Consider the following 16425-nt stretch of genomic DNA (forward strand, 5'->3'; position numbering starts at 1 on the left):
ACCCGGTGCTGCCCGCACCCACAGCACAGACATCCCATTGCTCCTCTCAGCACTGCCCTCCCCGACAGGTCTCTCTTTTCACTGCCTGGTGAAAAAAATTCACGTCGGGGTCAGCGCATCGGCTGCGTGGAAACAAAACTGAGTATGACACAAAACGCAGCTTCTCCTCACCCCCCCCCCAGCTCTGCAGCCAGGTCAGATGGAAATTTTTAAGCGTTTTAAAGCTGCGCGTAGAGTCATTCAAAACAAGTCTCGAGTATGTTTTGGACTCTGGCAGAGCTGTCGTCGTCGTCTTGCTTCACCCGCTGGCTGTGCTGGACAAGGGCTCACTTTGAGCCTCCCCTTCTGCCAAGGGGGGAATGTTTTCATTCCTAATTTAGCGCATCCGTCCCGCCGGGGTCCAGCCCCTGTCTCCCGCGGAGCCCGCGCAGCGCTGGGAGCCCGGGGGCTCCCCGCAGCGCCGGTACCTGTCACCACGAGCGTCAGGGCTGTGCTAACATTTTGGTTAGAAAACTTGCCTCTCGTTGGACTTAGCCTCCTTTCGCTTGTCCTGGGTTTGCGCTCGGTGGGGGAGGTGTGAAGGCACAGCTTGTGCTCTGTTTTTTCCAGGATTTTTGTTATTTTGTAGAGAGGGGCGAGTTTGCTTATTTTTAAACACCTGAAATATAGGTTGACATTCAGCATGGGCTCGCTGCTTGTCTAGGGGAGAGGCAGCACTGGGAGGTCCTGCTCAGGTTAGGGTTTGGAGCACTCAGCTCCATTGCCATGGCCCCAGTCCAAAAAAGTGCCTTTTCATGAAGCGTTGCGCTTCCCAGGCCACCCTTACCCTGCGAGATAAGCACACGAGTAGGTGCTTTGCTGGACCCGGTCCTGTAAAAGATCTCAGACAGCTCACTCCGACAGCCTGCTGCTGGGACCCAGGGGTTTCGCATGAGGTCCCCTCTGCTGTACGGCGCTTGGGCCACGGCTGGTTTTTCCTTCTGTTCTCCCCCTTGTTTTGCTGCAGGTCTCACCGCAGCGTTTCTAGGGTTGAAGTTGTCATTGAGGTTTTCTGATCTGTATTTTTGTAATGCTCATTAGCGCAGTTCCCATCAAAGAACAGCACGTTCCCTCCCTGTCCTCGTTTTCCCCTCGGTTAATAACCCTTTGCTGCTTTGGCTCATTTTGAAAAAGAGACAGTAGCTTTGGGAACGGCTCCTGGTGTAATGGACGGACGTCAGCGTTTTTAACCTGATCTTTAGAGCAGCGTTAATTGAAAGAGAGGCTCGGCGAGATGGCTGCGTTTTGGGCTGCAGAAGGTGCGTTACGTGTCTGGGGAGCGCTGAGCCAACCTGTATCAAACCCTGGCAGCGCGCGCGCGTTCCTCGGAGCTATTGAAGGAGGCTCTGCGTCCATATGGCTGCTTTTTCCTTCGGAAACGGGCTGTGACAGCAGCCTTGCTCTCTCCTGCTCCCTCACCGAGGCTCTGCTCTGGAGATGGCCGTTTGCTACCTTGCGTCCAGGCCCACGTGGTCGTGAAGATGCAGCGGGGTCATGCAGTGCCGGTGGTCACACACCAAGACCTGGGAGCTAAAGGAGAAACCGAGGCACCTCAGCATGAGCTCACAGGTGAGGCCGTGGGGTGCCAGAGCTCAGAGGAAGCTGTGGTGCTGCAGCCTGGCCCGGAGGAGGGCCCCGTCCCGCTCGGGGAGCACGTTTCCCACAGACCCAGCAGGTCTCCCAGCGCTGCGGCACGTCGCTCCCTTGGGTGGCCGGCTTTTGGCTCCCCCCGTGCCTGCTCCAAAGCGTGGCGCTCGCTCCTCCTCGGCCCCCTGGCTGCGGGTGCCTCTTGCCCTCCCTCCCTCCTGGGTCCCTCGTGCCCCAGCCGCCAACGAGCTCTCCTCTCGCTTGGCTGCAGAAACGTGCTCAGCATCCCAGAAATGCGGGCTTTCATGTGGGAGCCAATAGTCACACAGCCTCCGTCCAGAAACCATCATTATCGGCTGCTTGCTTTTTTCTTGGTTTCTTTGAACTACAGCTCCCAGGATGCCTGAAGATATGCAGACATCCGAAGACAGTGGTTTCCCATAAACTTTTGGGGTTTCATGCTTTGCCGGCAGGAATGTTTTTATTGCATTGCAAAGCCCTTCAAGTCCCTCAAACCTCTGTGGCGCTTCCCTGCCGTGGGGAGGAGACGGGGGCTGGAGGCTGCCACCGGCGGCACGCCAAGGGCTCTTCTCTTGTGCTTTTTTCTCCTCTCCCCTTCTTGGTCCATTCTCCTTTGTAAATCCTCGCCATGCTTTTTGGAGAGGACCTTTGCACCGGGAAGAAGCTTGGATGAGCTACAGTTTGCCTGCAGGGACATGTTGCCCCATCCCTGGTGGTTTTGAGGCCATTAAGCTCTCCTCCTGGCCACGAGCTCAGTGCTGGGCAGAGCACCGGGCGAGTGCCTCAGTCTTGGTGGTGAGGGGGTCTCGCTGGACTGGGAAGACCTGAGGATTCAGGGAGCAGTGTGAGCAGAGAACAGCGTGCTTCGATGCAAATCGGAGAGGGAAATTTTGCTTTAGCGTGGAGATGTGCTTGTAACTGTGACCTGGTGGGTCCGGGGCTCACCGCATCGTCCACAGCCCTGGCACAGATCTGCCAGCGAACCAGGCTGTGCACGAGTCCCACATGTGAGCCCCTGGCTCAGCACCCTCCCACTGCCCATCCTGGGACTGGGAGCCCAACTGGTGGCGCTGGTGACTGCTCACCTTCTGCAGGAGACGAGGTGCAGAGAGCAGCCCCCCGGCTCCACCAAGCTGCTTGGCCCTCCCCACGGCACCCTGCACGAGCGTGCCCACGTGCCCGTGCAGCTCCTGGCACCTGCCCACCCGCCAGATGGTGGCCGAGGGCTTCAGGCGGTGTGGTCCACCCGAGGTTGATGGCCATCCAAAAAGGAAAACCGTGGAGGCCCTGCGGCCAGCTCGCGTTAACCACATCACTCCTCTCCTGCACTTGGAAAACCCTGGTGGACGGGGAGCCCAGAATAACAAGCTTTTCCATTCCTGCGCCGAGCATTGGATGCAGGGCCATTTAAAACAAGGCTTGGCTCCAGCGTGAGTGCCGCCTTCAGACTAAACAATAGCAGGTCCCCCCGGGGCGGTCTGTCCCCCGCAGAGGGGAGCAGGCTGAGGTCTGCCGGGCAGGGTGGGGATGCCGGGGCTGTGCGTGGCTCGGCAGAGCAGCACAGGAGCTGGAGGAGCTGGGCTGTGGCACAGCAGCGCCCTGGGTGCCAGCCCAAAGTGCCAGCAGCACTGCTCGTGCCCTGCCAGGGCTTCTCCTCTTCTATACTCGCCGAGCAGGGGGATGTGCTCCAGCTGGCTCGGGAAATGTTTTATCTCGAGGGTGCCCCAAGATGCCACCAAGGTTTTGTGGGGAGGAAACGCCTCGGGAGGGCTGAGCTCCCCCAGGAACCTCATCATGTGCCTGTGCAGATTGCATGCGAGAGAAGGGAGTTGTTGGATTTTTCTCTTCTCTTCCTTCTTGATTTTCCCAGGCCATTGGTATCTTATTAATTAAGATAAAAGCCTTAACATGACAACTAGCTGCCAGAGCTGTGTGTGGCACCCTCCTGGCCCCTGGCAAGAAGGGAAGCTCGCATGTTCCTCTGTCTGTCCCTTGGCCTTGACCGAAGCCAAAGCTCTGTCCTGCTGCTCGGGGAGGAGCATGCCCCAGCACTTCCATGGCAGAGTCCTTTAAAATAAGCAAAATGGCAAGGATTTTCCATGAGAAAAACAGTTTCTGCCCATTTTATTTCACACTGAGCACCACGACTGGCTGAAGAAATCCCCTACACAAAAACAGGTTGGGTTTTGAGGCTCTCTGTACGAGCCATGACAGTCTGAATATGTGCCACGAATGAGTGTGTGCCCAAGCTTTCCCCACGAGCAGGAAGAGGAGCAGGGGAAGCGTTGATAAAGTCACCCCAGAGCACGGTGCTGGCCTGGTGGCACGCGGGTGGCTCTGCCCCGGGCACGGTGCAGCCGGGTGCCGCGGGCGTGCGTGCCCAGCATCGCCGTCCCTGCGAGCGGACAGCTGCTGGTCAGAGGGGAGAGCTGGCATTGTCGGAGAAATGCAAATGAACGAAATCATCGCTTTGGCAAGGAATTTTTAGGGGAATGACATGCAAATTTACCTTCCGTTCTGAGTGTGGATTGGTATTAAAATGCGATGTTTGAAAGCCAAAACAAAGGAACATTTTAATTTAGGACTCATCAGGCGGTTCCTTCTGCTTGGATTTGCATCAAATTCTATGCAGCAAAAGCTGTAAGTTTAACAAAACTCCCTTTTTCAAAGAAAACAAGAAAAAGTTTTAAAAACGTCACCCAGTTCCAGGAATTATTATTTCTTTCATTTGCTCCGCGGTCCCGAAGCAAATGGCCTGGTGCTGGATGTTGCAGAGGCCAGGGAGAGGCAAGCGGGGTGGGAGGCTGGATTTCTTCCTGGCTGCTGCTTTAATCCAGCCTCTAAATGGCACGGCAGAGCCAGCCCGAGAAACCATCCCGAGGCCTCACCGTGGGGCCGGGGGGACCTCGGGTTGCACCCAGAAGGTGCCGAGAGCTGGGTGGCAGCGAGTGGGCAGCGGGGCTGCCAGGGATGCTTAGGGGGCTGCGCTGGAAGGATGTGTCGAGTTGCTTTCCTGGCCTGCTTTATAAATACCCTCCGTCGACAACCTGGTTTTCCACAGGGCTCAGAAACAGCTGCGCTGCTGATTTAAACACACACGTACGGCATCTCCGTCCTTCTTCCCCCTGCTTCCCTTCTCCTTTCATCCTCGGGGCTACCTACCCGCCTGGCGTGACGGATCAGAAATAGAAAATATCCACTGCCTTGCTAATTGTGATGCATCCTGATAATGCCAGCTATAATTAGCCGTGCGTATCAAAGCCGTTCTGCTGGCGGAAGTTTTTGGGGCCCCGGTAGCATACCTCAGACAGGGGATCTTGTGCAGGGGATCTTGTGTGGCTTTGCCCTTCCTGGGGAAGCAGCCTGGCCTCAGTCTGCCTGCCTCCACCCATCGTGCGTGTGGACTCACGATGTTTTAGCACTGTTGATGCTCCCAACGTGTGCTCAATGTCAGCAGCCGGCCCCAGGCGTGCTCTGCCCCGGGTCTTCACCAGGCAGCTGGTCAAGGAGTGCTTCGGGGGCCCCCAGCACAGCCGATTGTCCTGAGCACTGCATCCTTGGGCTGGCTCAGATCTCGCTTTGCTCTTGTAGCTTCTTCCTTTACCAGCTGCTGCCACTGCACCTCTCTCCCCGCTGTGGCATCCCCGCCGTGACCCCCTCCAGGCCTAGGACCCCCCCACACCCCCTCAGCATCCCCTGCTCAGCTCAGAGCCCTCTGTAGCTCTGACAAGCCCATGGCATGGAGAGGTTTGGCCGGGTGGGCACTTCTGAACCCGGCACTTGCTCAAGCCGTGGCTGCCAGCAGCTGCTCCGTCACGCTGCCTCATCTGTCCTGAGCTCATCGCTGGCAAACGAGCGCCTGTGGGAGCGATGTGCCGCTCTCCAGGGGGAGAGGTTCCTGCTGAGATAGCCCAAGGGCAGGCCCCGGGGCTCTGGTGTCAACAGCTCTCAGCCGGGAATCACGGCTGAGTCAGCGCGAGAAGTGGGGCACTGAAGTACCGAGGGGAACCTGGGCACCAGGAGAAGCTGCTGCTGAGTTCCTCGCCCTGCACGGGTGCGGAGCCAACAGGCTGGGGATCAGCAGCAGAAGCGCTGAGTGTGTCACCTGGGCAGGAACCGCCAGCCCTTGCAGTGAGATCTGTCCCCGAGGTGAAGGAGCACACCGAGAGGCACGGCGTCCCCGGCGCTTCCACCCCGTGTTTTCACCGGCCAGGCCACCACGACTGGAGTTCCCTGACCAAAACCAACATCCCGAGCCACAGGGGCAGGGGCAGGGCAGTGCCTCAGCATCAGGGCTCTTGGGGTGCCCTTCCTCAAGCCTCACTTGGGTACCCCAGAAGTTTTGGTGAGAGCCAGGGCAGCGTTCGGTGGCTCTCTGTGTTCTCCCCTTCCACACCTGAGACAAATGGACCACAAAGAGGGGCTGTGGCGGAGGCTCCGTGTCCTCAGGGGACATGAGCGGGTTTGGTGGCACGTTGCTGTATTGGGTGTGATGAAGGGAGCCCAAAGCCACCAGTGGGGTCCCGGTGGCCCCAGGGCTGAGGTGGTGGCATTGCTGCCATCTGCCCGGTGGTCCCCCGGTGCCGCACCAGGTCCCCTCTGGAGCCCGCGCAGGCTCCTTGTTATGTAAAGCACCGGCGAGCGCGACCGGGAGATTCTTCAGTGTCGGAATCTGAGTCACATGGGGCTGTTTTATTTCCCCCTCTGCTAATCTCGTTTCTATAGAAACAAGATTGGGAGGAAAAAAAAAAAAAAAAAAAAAAAAAAAAGAAAAAAAAAAAAAAAAAGAAAAGAGCCAAGCACAGACCAAGCGAGAAACCTGAGGTGATGGGTGAGGGAGGCAGAGGTGGTGGCTGAGGAGCTCGGGCAGCGCGGGTGGGAGCAGGGCGGCGCGGCGGGGCTGTGCTCCCGGCCGGGATGGGAGCGTGCGTGCGGCTCTGTGCGTCGAGGGGACAGGGACGCTGCCGAAGAGCTGCTCTTGGCTGAGCTGCTGCTCTGGAGGGGGGTGACCTGCGGAGCCCGGAGGGAAGGCAGCAGAGGCTGTGCAGGTGAGTGAGCATCAGCGCGGGGCTCCCGGGCATCTGTCCTGGCACGGCTCGGCACGGCTCGGCACAGCACGGCACAGCACGGCACACCGCAGCAGTGCCCGGCTCACGGGGGTCCTGTCCCCAGCTGCTGCTCTGGGGACACGCTCGTGGCCAGAGCTGTGCCCAGGGCGTGCAGGCAGGTGCGTGGTGGTGGGCAGGGAGCGGGGGCTGCCGTGCGGTGTTCGTGTTGGGGGGTGGCTGCATGTGTGCGGCCGTGTGTCTGTGTGCACGTCCCCTCTCCGAAGCCGCTCTCTCCCCGAAAGCTTTTGCCTGCTCAGGAGGCACCTTTCCGGCTTTAGTTGTTTTTTCCCTCTTTTATTCTGGCTGCACCTGTGCGAATAAAACACTTCCAGGAGCCAAAGTGCCCAGCTGCCAGGAGCGCAGGAGCTGCGCCGGCTCCCACCCCGGGGATGCCCCTTCCCAGCCTCGACACCCGCAGCGCTCGGGCCAGGGGGTGCCTGCAGGCACAAACCCTGCTCAAAAGCTGGTTTTGCAGTCGCTGTTCCCAAGGGGAGGAACAGCTGAAAACGCTGCTTGTTTGTGTGCTGCGAAGTGCCCGGGCTGCTGACAGCCACCGCATGCCTCGTCCTGGGACTTTGGCTTGCCCGTGCCCGCTCAGGAGGATGTCAGCTGCCTTGCAGGAGCTGGATTAATTTGCAGCGGCGTACGAGCACATGCTAGCTCCCGAGTCGCAGGCTAGCGAGTGCAACAAGTGGGAGTTATTCTTGTCTGGGCTAAGATGTCTCCCTGGCTGCTGCGTGGCTGCCTCGAGCCCTCGTGCCGTGGTGCTGGCAGGGGGCTCGGGCTGGGCTGGCCGTGCTGGTGGGACTGGAGTGCTGCTGGGGCCACTGCTGACGGCTGCTCCCGGCGGGTGCAGGTGCCGCTGCTGTCACCTCACCTCCATGGCTGGGTGCTGTCGGGGACAGGGACAGCTGCAGGGCAGGCGTGGGGCAGGTGGGATGCTGGAGCCGAAGGGCACGGGGCTGCCCGGCTCTGTGATTTATTTCCTGCTTGTCATCACTTCCCCGCTGTGGTGTGGCGCGGGGGGAGGCAGCACCGAGGCACTGCACGCCCCTGGTCAGATCCACACCTAGGCACAGCTGGGGAAGCCAGAAGGACGAAGCGAGCCCTGGGTTTTTCTGTCCTAATTCAGCTTTGTGAAATGTCACTGCTCATCTGCCTGCCCGGCCAGCGAGGGGGCGGAGGGCAGCACTTCAGACTCTTGTCCTCATCCGAAAGGGCAGCTGCGCAGGTTTCTGCGCGGGGACGCCGCGTCTTGTGACACCTCGGTGAGGCTGCCAGCCCGCTCCGCCTGCTCTGCTCGCACTGCTGCAGCGAGCTGGGGCTTTGCCAGGCAGCTGTGCGGGGGTCAGACCCCAAAAAAAGCCTTTGTGGAAGGCTGGGCATCAACGGCACAAGCGCTGAGCCAGAGCCTGTCCCTTTGTGGGGTCGGAGCACCGTGCTGAGCCCCCCAGGCTCGTGTTGCTGGAGCTCCCGGAGAGCGCAGCCAGGCGCTGCGGGGTCCCTCTGCCTTCAGCCCCAGCATCTGGGCCTGGCCGTGGCCGGGGCTGGTGCCAGGGGGCTGTGCAGGTCCTGCCAGCCCCTCGTGGGCACAACGCTGTGGTTTTATGGGGCAGAAGTCGCCTGCGGTCTTCCCATTCCCCCGCCCTGCAGGCAGCAGCGTCCCCGTGTCCCCAGCGCCGTCGCTGCCGGTTCTGCTCCGCCGAGCTGCTGCCGCGAGGGAAGGGACGAGTCGTGGCACTCCACGGGCATTGCTGCAGGAGTCTCCAGGGCCGGTAATTATTTCTGGGAAAAAGATGCTGTGTTCTGACTTAAACGCTGACATGGGACTCTGAACATGTGTAATCTGGCTGACAGATGGCAAGTCAGAGAGGTGTGATTTATGATACAGCACAGTAGCTGAACAACCTTCTCTGGTTGTCAGGAGACGGTTCTCCCCATCGCTGCGGTTGATGTTTCAATCCATGGCTTTTGCTGCTCATCCCCTCGGCTCCCGGGCGGCGTCTGGGACCCCTGGGAGCCCGGCGGGTGCTGCTGTGATGGGCAGGGCGTGCGGGTGCCGTGGGAGGAGGCACAAAAATCCTGCTGGCCGGTGAAGCGTGCACGGGGACGGATGCTGGCAGCCACAGGCAAACCTTCCTTGCTCAAATGGCTGCTCCGTGCCTCAGTTTCCCTGTCCTTACCCTAAGGACTCTAACGCCGATCAAGGGAAAGAGGCATCTAGAGAGTTTGGAGAGCACCTGGGGGGTGAAAGCGTAGTGACCGCAGCATCCCCGTGGTGCTAGGGGCTCACCCTGCTGCAGGCATCAGCCCCGGAGCCCAGGCACGATGCACGGACCTGGGAACATCCCCGGGGGTGTCCCCAAAGAGGAGCTTGGTGCAGAGCCGCGCGTGGCCCCGAGGACGGGGCTGGCTGCAGCGGGGCCGGCTGCGGCTGTGCTGGTGCTCGTGCAGCCCGGGTAGAGCAGGTATGATTCATTCCCTCTCCTGCAGCGCAGTTTATGTAAAGCAGCACCGTATAAATAGCCAGATGAGACCGTAACGTGCTCGGGGCTTTCTCACTGGGAAAGGAAACAAAGGCTCTGCCGTAGCTTTGGGGTCCAGCTGCTTGGAGCCCTCTGAGGACCCCTCTGGGTCTCCCCATGCCCACGCACGCCCTCCTCACCCACACCAGCGGGCTGGAGGGAGGAGGGAGGATGAGGAGCTTGCTCCATGTGGCTGGTGGCTGCTGACATCCATCGGTTTGGGATTTACCGAGCTGCTCCTGACCCCATATCCCAGCATGGGGCTGAGCTGTGGGCACCTAGATCGGGAGGGAGGGCTGGGCGTGGAGTGGTGGGGATGGGGCGAGCAGAGCCAACAGGAACGTGTGCCCCAGGCAGGTCCCAAAGCCCACAGACCATCTGGAGAGGAGCAGAGGGTGCCCTGAGCCTCTCCAGCCCAGCACGTTGCTCCTCTCCGCTGCACTTTGGCACGGGCTGAAGGGAGAGGCGAGGCTGCAGGGATGGGGTGCGTGTAGCAGCCTCTGCTCCGGGGGCTTCCCCGGGGTGCCTGAGCTGCTCCTCGCCCAACGCCCTTTCCTCCAGTGCTCCGAGGGGGAAAGCCGGGGTTTGGGTTTCTCGTGGAGTTTCTTTAAAGGCAAACCTTGCCATCAAAGTAGCGTTTCTTCTCAAGAATGTGAGGAATGGCCCTGGAAGGCCTGAGCAGCTCCTTCCCGGTGGTGATGGTGGAGACAAGTGCCTTCTCCAGAAAGCTGTCTCCACCCCGTCCTGCGCAACAGCAATTCATAAGCTGAAAAATAAATCAATAACCAGAGTTAATGAATTGAAGATGTCCGTGTTTAAAATGTATCGGGAGAAAAAAAAAAAAAAAAAAAAAAAAGCACAAAAACTGTTAGCTGCTCATGGCTTATTTAATTACTGTGAGGAAAGGCGGGGAGCTCTCATTTCTGAGAAATACCTTCTTTTCATTTTATTGCATTTTAAGAGGTATTTTGTTCGGCTGAAGCTGGTCGGGACTCCGGGGAGCAGAAGCACCGGCTCTGATGGTGCACAGTGGTCGGCGGTGCCGGGTGGCGGTGGGCGATGTCCCAATGTCCTCTCCCTGCTGCAGAGGAGGAGGAGGAGAGGTTTTTTCCTCGCCCTGGCCATGCCAGGGGGCTCAGCAGGGGCTGTGCTGCCAGCAGGGATGGTGCCGGAGCCCCCCGGGGCTGCGGGCACATGTGGCAGGGCTGGGGCTGGCAGCAGCCTGCCCGTCCTCCCCGCTTCGCTTCCCTTGCCTGACGCTCGGCCGTCCTCGTGCTGCAAGAAGCAGAAGCAGCCCGTGTTCCTGCAGCTTCTGCTGGCTCCGGCTGGCTTCCCCCAGTCTCATACCGCCCCGTCCCGGTGCTGCTGGCCCTCCCAGAGCCCCCCTGTGCCCCTCGCAGCCCCCAGCATCGGGTGGCCCCGTGCCCCGGGGTGCTGCAGTGACATTAACGCCTTTCCTCTCCCCTTCCCCAGGTCGGAAAGCAGCCTCTCTAGGTTTGCCCACCGCTTGTCAGTTAAGCAGAAGCAGGAGAAGAGAAGGAAAGCTGAGTATGCCTCGGCCGAGCTGTCTGCCTTCCGGCCCAGGTCTCTGAGCATTGAATGGTAAGAGCTGCAGGACAGGGCTGGGGGCACGCAGCCCCCGCCTCTCCAGTCCCCTTCCTCTCCCCTGTTCCCAACAACACCCATCCAACCTGCTACAAAAGCTCCCCCGGGGCACCGAGCCCTAAATCCCCCTCACCCCGGTGCTGGGAGCAGCAGGCAGCCCCAAACGGGCTCCTCTGTTATGGGGTGAAAGGACCCCCCCCAGCAGAGCATCCCTCGGGGCTTGCAGGGAAGCAGCCGTGAGCCCGCTGTGCCCGGTCCCTGCAGCCTGGGGGACAGCCTGGGGGTGACACCCAGCCCCTGGGTGCCGGGTCCTTTTGGGGCCATCATCGTCCCACAGCCCAGCCATGGGGCAGCGCTGCCCCCGGCCCCATGAACCCTGCTCTGTGTCACCCCGTGGGGCCCCCGCTCAGCTCGGGGCTCGGGCTGCAGCCCTGGCTGGAGCAGGGAGGGATTTATCCCGGGTTTCTAAGCTCTGATGCAACAGCCTTGGAACCAGATCACAGTCCACAATCCTTCCAGTGCTGGAGGTGACCTGCTAAGGATATTTAAAAGAACTGGAAATTGCATTGCTCTCCGCTTCCTTAGATGGATGAAGGAGGGTAAGGCTTTAAAAAAAAAAAAAAAAAAAAAAAAAAAGAAGAAGAAGAAGAAAGAGAAAAAGAAATGCTTAGAAATTGCAAGAATGTCGAGTTTGGTTTTCGTTTTCCCTGCTTTTTTTGGAGAACTTTCTGGCATTTATTCTATGTTCTAACACTTACGTGTGAGGCTGTGGAGGCCTTCTCAAAGGCTTCCTCTATCTGTGAGGTTTGTTAGGCATCAAAGCTAAATAGGTATTAATGAGGCCAGACAAAGAATTTAAGCTATTTGGTGACAGATTGCTTTCTTCTCCAGCTGCGCAACTTCCCTTTGCTGAAACGATGTCATCAGAAAAGCTGCTCTTCAGTCCCTCTGAGTCTTCCAAATAGACAAATATGTGAATTTATAACCTATCAATCAGGAAAACAAGCAAAGAGCTCATTAAAACCCAACAGCGTTTCTCTTTATTCAGCACAGAGCAGTCAGTAAGTCTCTCTTCTCCCTTGTAGTGCCTCTTTTAACCCCCCGGGTCCCGCTTTTCCCCCGTCTCGAGGTGTGTTTCTGCTTTGCTCTGCAGCGTTTTCCTCGGGGGTGCTGCCTGTGCCGTGTCGGTCTGCACAGCACCGTGTAGGGCAGGGGCAGCGCAGCAGCGGTGAGCGATGCTGGTTTATGGGGACCTTGTAAGCTAGCCTGCAAACGAGCTCTTGGCGAGGATAAATCGCCTTTGCCTTGTCAGCTGCTGGGCCTTAGGAGATTTTGGATGTGTTGTGGCTGTGGGGAGAGGAGCCCATCCACCTTGGTGTGCTCAGCTCAGCTGCCAAGGCTTTCCCGTTGCCGTGGCTCAGCAGAAGAGCCGGGAGCAGTGCAGGAATTTACTCTGGTTTCCCAAATCAGCAGCTTTTGAGACTCATGCCCGTCTAAGCCCAAGGCCTGAAGGCAAGGAAGGCCTCAGGGACCTGCCACCACCTGTTGCCTCTCTGCACTGCGAGGCAGACTCAGAGAGTAGGAGAACTAAATCACTGGCACCCATTGCTTTGAAAAGCTGGCTGTCAGTCTGGGGGAGGGTTTTCTACCCGATACCCCTGCCAAACACTGCCAGTCTGACTCCTCATTCCTCTGCCACAGCAGAAAGCATCCTCACTCAGGGCAAGCTGAGTCAGTTTGCCAGCATTCCCAGTAGGTGCTCAGGGGGGCTGGATGAAGCCAAGGACAGAGAGGAGGCGCTGTGCAGTGCCACCGTGCCTGCCTGACACCGTGTCCCCTGCCTGGAGCAGTGCCATCGGGATGGAGATAGCAGGTCCCTGAGCCTCTCTTTTCCCTTCTCCCTGTCCCTCCTGGCTCCCCCCTGGGTGCTGGCAGCAGTCTGGGCTGGGCAGTGCAGCTGTTTGCTGCCACGATAGCTGATGTGCTGGCCGGCCGTGTGCTCACCCGTAGGTGTGTGGATGCTCCCAGGCGCAGGTTTCAGGGTCTCAGGGTCCCAGCACCCACCTGAGCATCTCCCCCGTCCACCAGGCGAGCCGTGCTCACGGGTCACGCTTCTGCCAGGCACAACGCACGCTTTATTAGCCCGGCACACGTCCCAGTGCTGTACCAGGCGAGAGGGGCACAGTCTTGTCCCGAGCTCAGCAGCAACCGAGAGCAGTCTCGTTAGTTCCACTTATTAAAAAAAATTGCTTGGGGGGGGGGAGGGAGAGAAGGCAGGGAAAAAGGGACGTATTGAGGAAACACTTATTTCATTCATATGTTGTTTACTGAAGCAAATACTTCATTATTAGGCTTTTTAGGGTATTTTTTTTAAAGCCAGGGCCACAAAGTCCCCACTGTTAGGGCCGGTGAGCGTGCCGTGGCCCCGCAGGGCGCTGCTCGCTCACGCTGCAGCAGCCCCACGCTGGTGCATCAGCAGGAACCGCGCGGCACGAAGCCTGTGCACTCAGGGGACAGGCCTGGAGGCTGCTCGTGTCTGTGTTTATCAGGACAGCTTTTGCTGACTCCTCTCTCATCCCCTGTGCTGGACAGCACACACCACGGCTCGTGGATGTCCGAGGCGGCGCGAGCTCCAAATGAGGCCAAAACTGGCAATGGAGGAAGGGAAGGATTCTTGGTCTGATTTGTTGCTGTTCTGCTCTCTGTTTGTCTGTGATACTGATCTAGCTCCAAACCCTAAATAACACGAAGGCATGAGAGACAAAAGTGCTCTTTATTTGCAGCTCAACACCTTCTGCTGTTGGAGTTAAGAATCAGAAGCCTGGCAGCTCCTGCGGAGACTTCTCGGTGTCTCTGCAGAGCCCTCTGAGAAACGCGAGCGATCCTTTTTTCCCCCTTAGGGTGAACCAAGGTGAAGGGAGAGCCTCCTCTCCCGTGTGTGCCACCTAGGAAATGATCCACATTTCTCTTTCAAGCGAGCCTTAAGCACACAGGAAGGCTGCAACCTGCTGTTTGCATCCACTCCTGCACATGTGGAGCCTGGGATCCTCTGGCCCGCCGTGCCCTTCCAGCTCTGGCACCCAGCAGCAGTTTGTCCTCCTGGCATCCATTTGTGTCTTTCTTTTCCTTTCCTACCTCTCATTCTGGTATTCCCTCTTCCACCCACACCTCTGCTTGCCTTCCTGCTGCCCTGTTTATTTTCCCATACTCTCCCCTTGTCTCACCTGTTTCTTGTTGTTTTGTTGTCTCGCTCTTCCCTCTCTCCTTGCTATTTCTATCTGCCCCCCCCTCCCCGTTCCACGTGCTTCGTGCCGGGCAGCCTCCCTGCGAGCTGTGCTCGGAGCTCTCTATTCCCCCGGCGGTTCAGGAAAAAATGCAGCGCATTCCTCCTTTCCCCGTCCGTTATCTCGGTTCTGCTCCTTGGCTGCCCACCGCAGGCTGCCGGAGCTGCTGGCAGGAGCCCGTCGTCTGGTGGTCAGACATGCGGGAGGCAGCCAGCCCCTTGTTTTTGCTGCTCAGCCCCTGGCGAGGTGCTGAGCGAGTCCCTGGCTTCCCCTCTGCCAAGGGGAGGGAGGCGCAGAAGCCTGGCGGCAGCGCGGGTCAGAGCGGGGACCTGGCGTGTGACCGCTGGGCTCGTCCTGCTCTTACGCTGCTCCGAATCGTGGGTTTGGTTCTAAAGCAAAAGGAGTTTCATGGAAATGCTTCCATGGATTTATTCAGAATTTTGTACTGCCCCCGTTGTAACGCAGCCGTGCCAGGGAGGTGCCTCCTGCCGTGGGCAGGCAGCGTGGGTGCCCCGTGCCCATGGGCTGCTCACCTCCTGACACTGAAATGCCACCGTCCGACGGGCTGCAGGGCCCCGAGCTGCTGTTTCTAACCTGGCACTCGGGACTTTCCTGATGCAGCTCTTTGCTGGCTGGTTGTCTCTTTGCCAAGCACCACGGGAATTGTCAGCAGGTTTTGGGGAGCCAGGGAGGAACAGCACCACGAAGGGCTCCGTGCTGCTCTGGGTAACACAGCCTGACCCGTGGGGTCCTACTCCTGGCTTCCACGTCCACGAGAAGATGTGGATCTGCTTCTCTTCCCAACCAAGTGGGTCCCAGCCTGAGCAAGGAGCAACAAGAGAGAGCAACAGCCCCTGATGTGTGCAGCAAAACACATCGGAGCCCGGGCGCTGTGTGGGCACCTGGGAGCCAAGAGATGCTCTTGGCAAGCGGAGAGGTGTGGGCACCCGCTGGTGACACAGGCATGCAGCCCTCCGGGGGGTTCACCCCCCCCATCCCACTGGTGCTGTCTGTCCGTCCGTCCTGGCTCCCCGCTCGGTTGTGCTGAGCACAGGTCCTGGACAGGCTGGCGCGGCGCTGAAATGAAAGGAGAGGCGCTTTGTCTGACTGGGAGCGCTTTAAGCCATCGCTCAGGAACAATGGCCAAGCTATGGGGTCATTTGTTCTGGTATTTCAGCAGCTCCTCATGATTTATGGGATGTTTTGTTCTGCTGCTTGTCTTAGCTTCCCCCTCTCCACCCTCCCTGTCTCTCTCCCTTCTCCATTTCAGCTCCTCCCCCCCACCTCACACACACCCCCCCCTCCCCGTTCCCAATTCCCCTAATAGCTGTGGAGCCTCTCTGCCGTATGAAGTAATGCTAGCTGGGACTTATTGAATTAGCCGTGTGGAAACGGGCTCGGGCACCGCGCTCGTGGTCTGCTCAAGCACGCGGCAGCTCTCGGAGCCAGGACGGGTGGCAGGGCCCTGCCCGGGGGCTTCGGTGCCCCTCGGCTGTGCACAGCCACGCGTGCTGCTGCACCGAGACGCCCGTGGATGTGCGCTGAGCGTGGTCGAGAGGAGCTGCGTGCAGCCAGCGAGGTTCCCCGGCTGTGGGGAGTGCTGGCAGAGAGGCAGGAGGGGCTGAGCCGCTGCGCTCAGTGCCCAGGACACCTCTGTGGGCAACGGGGGTGCTGGGCAGAGGGCACGGGGCGCAGGGGGAAGTGGTTTGAGAGCCTGGGTTTGTCCTGGCACCCTGGGGGTGGCTGTGGTCTGCGTGCCCGGGGGCATGGGGGAGCAGGGGTTCACCTCCCAGGGGCTGGGGACGGGGCTCGCTGGTGGCTGAGGGACTCACTGATGGGATAAACGAGCCTTCAGAATAGCTCCCTGAAGGCTGGGGTTACCTTTAGGAAAACGTTTGGAAGGAATAATGTATTAACATAAAATCCCTTTTTATCCTTGCTGTCTGCGAGTCACCTGCAGACAGACAGAGGCTCGAGCCTGATCTCCTCCTACGGTGGCACCGGTGCCCCTGCTGCCAGCGCTCCCCAGCCCGCAGCGCATCGGCAGGGGCAGAGGAGCCGGGGCAGCAGGGAAAGGAGCTTGGCTGCTGGGTGCTGTGGGGCTGGGCAGCTCCGGACCAGGAGGAGACCAGGGGCTGGATCCTCCCTGCGAGCAGCGTTGTCACCCGCTGCCTCCCTGCTGCCCCCCGTGCTGGTGGCATTAGCCGAGGCCCCAGCTCGTGCCAGGGCCCCCCAAGGAAGCAGCTCGTCCCGGTT

At 59.3% G+C, this 16425-nt stretch overlaps 1 protein-coding gene across 1 annotated transcript in view; it reads left to right on the forward strand.

The window, feature by feature from the left end:
• LOC309884002 (ankyrin repeat and fibronectin type-III domain-containing protein 1-like) overlaps positions 1–16425 on the forward strand; it is a gene marked incomplete at its 5' end in the record, with an annotated part of 153051 nt that overhangs the window by 111926 nt on the left and 24700 nt on the right. Inside the window, one exon of the mRNA XM_082772613.1 lies at positions 10754–10882. Coding sequence (XP_082628739.1) covers positions 10754–10882 — 129 coding nt within the window. The remainder of the gene's footprint in view (positions 1–10753; positions 10883–16425) is intronic.

The sequence above is a fragment of the Aythya marila genome, assembly GCF_965140915.1.
Source record: "Aythya marila genome assembly, chromosome: 15".
NCBI lineage: Eukaryota > Metazoa > Chordata > Aves > Anseriformes > Anatidae > Aythya > Aythya marila.